Consider the following 4,561-nt stretch of genomic DNA (forward strand, 5'->3'; position numbering starts at 1 on the left):
CCGGAGATAAAGAAAGGAAAAAGCGCGAGGAAAGAAGGAAAGCGGCGCGAGGAACGAGGAAAGCGCGCGCGGAAAGAAGGAAAAGCGCGCGCAGGAAGAAGGAAAAGCGCGCGCGAAAGCAGGAAAAGCGCGCGCAGGAAAGAAGGAAAGGCAAACCGAGGTAGGAAAAGAGGAAAAGCGCGCGCAGAAACGAAGGCAAAGCGCGCGCAGGAAAGAAGGAAAAGGCAGGCAGGAAAAGAAGAAAGCTCCGAGGAAAGAAGGAAAGCGGCGCAGGAAAAGAAGGAAAAGCGGGGAGGGAAGAAGGAAAACGCGAGAGGATTTAGACGCCATGTGCGGTGGAGACCACATTACGCATAACTTGATTCTTAACACACTTCAACACTTGTGGTGAATGATGCGATACTCCGATCTCATAGCACTTATCAGGGTATGAACTCGGATTTAAATATATATTTTATGATATGAAAGGGCACATTGAATGTTAATTTCTGCATCTGCATCCCATGCAATCCCACAAACTGCAGGCTACGTTAGTAGAGAGAGATCATGAGAGAAACGGGTAATATGCTTAACGCGGAGATACATACTCTTGCGCTCGGCTTGCCTTGCCAGCTTCTTTGCCTCCTCCTCCTGCGCTGCTCGGTAGTGGTGCCTCACAGCTCTCCTACTGCGATCGCCGAGCGCTCTGCTTCAGCACTCCTTCTCAACTCCTCTCCGTCACTCCTCACGAGCCCTTCATCACGTAAGTGGACTGGATGAGAGAGGGAGACATCAACACTGCTACAACGTCTGTCTGTCATGACAGGAGCGTTTACCACAGGACTTTCCACCTTACGCCGTTGAAAGGCATAACGTACTTACGAACTAATTGTGTAAGACTTGTAGATCAAGGGCTGGGGCATATTAACCGACGGCACGCAGTGCCCTGCGTACCTTGCCCGCTTGAGTACTCGTTAGTGAACCTGCGCAGTACGTTGAACGAGCTGAGGTACTCTTAGTGAACTGCCTGCGGCGTACCTTGACGAGCTGAGGTACTCGTTAGTGAACTGCGCGTACCTTGAACGAGCTGAGGTACTCGTTAGTGAAGCGCTCGTGTACCTTGAACGAGCTGAGGTCTCGTTAGTGAACTGCGCGGTACTTAACGAGCCTGAGGTACTCGTTAGTGAACTGTCGGGCGTAACCTTGAACGAAGCTGAGGTACTCGTATGAACCTGCGCGTACCTTTGAGAGCTGAGGTATCGTTAGTGAACCTGCGCGTACTGAACGAGCCTGAGGTATGTTATGAAGCCTGCGCGTACCTTGAACGAGGCTGAGGTACTCGTTATGACCTGCTGTACCTTTGAATGAGCTTGAAGGTAACTCGTTAATGACCTGCGCGTAACTTAAACAGACCGAGGTACTCGATTAGTGAACCTGCGCGTCCCTTGAACGAGCCGAGGTACTGCGTATAGTGACCTGCGCGTACCTGTAAACGAGCTGAGGTATCGTTTAGTGAACCTCCGTACTTGAAACGAGCTGAGGTACTCGTTTCAGTGAACCTGCGCGTACCTTAATACGAGGCTGAGGTACTCGTTAGCGAGCAGGTCCTTGTACGGTTTCTCGACGACCTCCGTCTTGGTGCGATGCCAGCGCTTCCTCGATGATCTTGTCGTCGTAGACAGATGACTCCTCGTTTTTTACACTCGTCATCCTGACAAGCACAGACGCGCAGCAGTTGTTAATCGCGAGCACACACAGGTCGCGCAGACACGGATGTCGTGACCCCCCGGGTCAAGTGGCAGTGAGGTGGTGTTGTGGTTGGAGGGGGCACGGGAAACAAACGCCACAATGGCCCTGGCTATCTTTGAGTGTAGATTTATCCACTTTTTGGCAGGACACTTCATCTCGTCATTTCAGATATGATCTTCAGATGTGTTGGTAACTATTTCATGTTGACAATCGGACGTTTAATGCGTGTTCGTGTTTTCAACAGTTCACGGAATTCTTCCGATCCCATCGTCAGATTTCTAACCTCTCACCTCTCAACCGCGCGTCTGCGACTACAGAAGTACACATTAGTAACGTGCGCGTGCAGCCTGATATAGCGTTCACATTCTCTCTGTGTGCTTCTACTTACTACACACCTTAAACATCTCTCTGCGTGCTTCTACTTACTACACACCTTAACACTCCTGTCGTGCGCCAAACTTTGAGGATGTCGTTCAGCTCCTTCTTGCTGAGACGCGCGTCCTTGCCCTGGCCTCCCGCGGCGAGCCCGGACGCACGATGAGTGCGTCAGCATCATCTCCCTTGGCGACGTCCCGTTATGCGCTCCTCGAACGATCCTCGCGCGTGACGAACCTGCGCAGTGGCACAGCAGCCACAACAATGTTACTCACCGGCGGAGGCTCTCTCTCTCTCTCTCTGCCTTCCTCTCTCCCTCTCTCTCTCTCTCTCTCTGCCTTCCTCTCTCCCTCTCTCTCTCTCTCTCTCTGCCTTCCTCTCTCCCTCTCTCTCTCCCTCCGCGTGAGTAACATTGTTGGGCTGCTGTTGCCGCTGCGCAGGTTCGTCACGCGAGGATCGGTCGAGGAGCGCATAACGGAGGTCGCCAAGAGGAAGATGATGCTGACGCATCTCATCGTGCGTCCGGGGCTCGGCGGCGGCGGAGGCCAGGGCAAGGACGCGCGTCTCAGCAAGAAGGAGCTGGACGACATCCTCAAGTTTGGCACGCAGGAGCTGTTTAAGGTGTGTAATAAGTAGAAGCACACAGAGAGATGTGAACGCTATATCAGGCTGCACGCCGCACGTATTACTAGATGTGTACTTCTGTTAATCGAGACGGCGGTTGAGAGGTGAGAGGTTAGAAATCTGACGATTGGATTGTAGAATTCGTGAACGTGAAAACACGAACACGGCATTAAACGTCCGATTGTCAACATGAATAGTTACAACATCAGTCTGAAGATCATAGTCTGAAATAGTAAAAGTGACATTTAAAAAAACTTGACGAGTGAAGTGTCCTGCAAAAAGTGATGACATCTTACACTCTTGCGGCGTTTTGTTTCCCCGATGCCCCCTCCCCAACACAACCACCCTCCACACTCCCATCGACCCTGGGTCACGACCTCCGTGTCCGTGCGCGACCTGTGTGTGCTCGCCGTGTAACAAGCGCGCGTCTGTGCTCTGCAGGATGACGAGTGTAAGGAAGATGAGGGATCGATCGTCTACGACGACAAGATCATCGAGGAACTGCTGGATCGCACCAAGACGGAGGTCGTCGAAGAAACCGACAAGGACCTGCTCGCTAACGAGTACCTCAGCTCGTTTAAGGTACGCGCACAGGTTCGCTAACGAGTACCTCGGCTCGTTCAAGGTACGCGCAGGGTCACTAACGAGTACCTCAGCTCGTTTAAGGTACGCGCGCAGGTTCGCTAACGAGTACCTCAGCTCGTTTAAGGTACGCGCGCAGGTTCGCTAACGAGTACCTCAGCTCGTTTAAGGTACGCGCAGGTTCACTAACGAGTACCTCAGCTCGTTTAAGGTACGCGCAGGTTCACTAACGAGTACCTCAGCTCGTTCAAGGTACGCAGGTGCACTGCGGCACCGTCGGTTAATATGCCCCGGCCTGTTATCTTACAATGTCTTACACAATTGGTTTCGTGAGTACGTTATGCCTTTCTAATCGGCGTAAGGTGGAAAGTCTGAGGTAAACGCCTCCTGCCATGACAGACAGACGTTGTAGCAGTGATCGATGTCTCCCCTCCTCTCCGATCCAGGTTGCCACTTACGTGATGAAGGGAGCCGGTGAGGAGGTGACGGAGGAGGAAGTTGAGAAGGAGGTGCTGAAGCAGGAGTCGGAGTCGGCCGATCCGCAGTACTGGGAGAAGCTGCTGAGGCACCACTACGAGCAGGCGCAGGAGGAGGAGGGAAAGAAGCTGGGCAAGGGCAAGCGCGAGCGCAAGAAGGTATGTATCTCCCCCGCGTAAGCATTTACTTGTTGCTCTCATGAATCTCTCTACTAACGTAGCCTGCAGTTTGTGGGATGCCATTGGGATTGGCAGAGTGCCAGAAATTAACATTCAATGTGCCCCTTCATATCATAAAATATATATATTTAAATGCCGATGTTTCCGTACCCTGATAATGTGCTATTGAGATGTGAGTATCGCATGATGTCACCACAAGTGTTGGAAGTGGTGTTAAGAATCAATGTTATGCTGTAATGAGTGGTCTCGCACCGCACATGGGTGAAATCCTTCGCGCTTTTCCTTCTTTTCCTGCGCGCACTTTTCCTTCTTTTCCTGCGCGCACTTTTCCTTCTTTTCCTGCGCGCGCTTTTCCTTCTTTTCCTGCGCGCACTTTTCTTTCTTTTCCTGCGCCCGCTTTTCCTTCTTTTCCTGCGTGCGCTTTTCCTTCTTTTCCTGCGCGCGCTTTTCCTTCTTTTTCTGCGCGCGCTTTTCCTTCTTTTCCTGCGCGCGATTTTCCTTCTTTTCCTGTGCGTGCTTTTCCTTCTTTTCCTGCGCGCGCTTTTCCTTCTTTTTCCTGCGCGCGCTTTTCCTTCTTTTCCTGTGCGTGCTTTTCC

General features: G+C 51.9%; 1 protein-coding gene across 1 annotated transcript in view; it reads left to right on the plus strand.

Annotated features, from left to right (window-relative positions):
* LOC106807543 (chromodomain-helicase-DNA-binding protein 5-like) overlaps window positions 1–4,561 on the plus strand; it is a gene marked incomplete at its 5' end in the record, with an annotated part of 40,142 nt that overhangs the window by 15,457 nt on the left and 20,124 nt on the right. The window contains 3 exon segments of the mRNA XM_014809910.1: window positions 2,544–2,724; window positions 3,169–3,309; window positions 3,756–3,944. Coding sequence (XP_014665396.1) covers window positions 2,544–2,724; window positions 3,169–3,309; window positions 3,756–3,944 — 511 coding nt within the window.

The sequence above is a fragment of the Priapulus caudatus genome, unplaced genomic scaffold (assembly GCF_000485595.1).
Source record: "Priapulus caudatus unplaced genomic scaffold, Priapulus_caudatus-5.0.1 Scaffold221, whole genome shotgun sequence".
Classification (NCBI taxonomy): domain Eukaryota; kingdom Metazoa; phylum Priapulida; class Priapulimorpha; order Priapulimorphida; family Priapulidae; genus Priapulus; species Priapulus caudatus.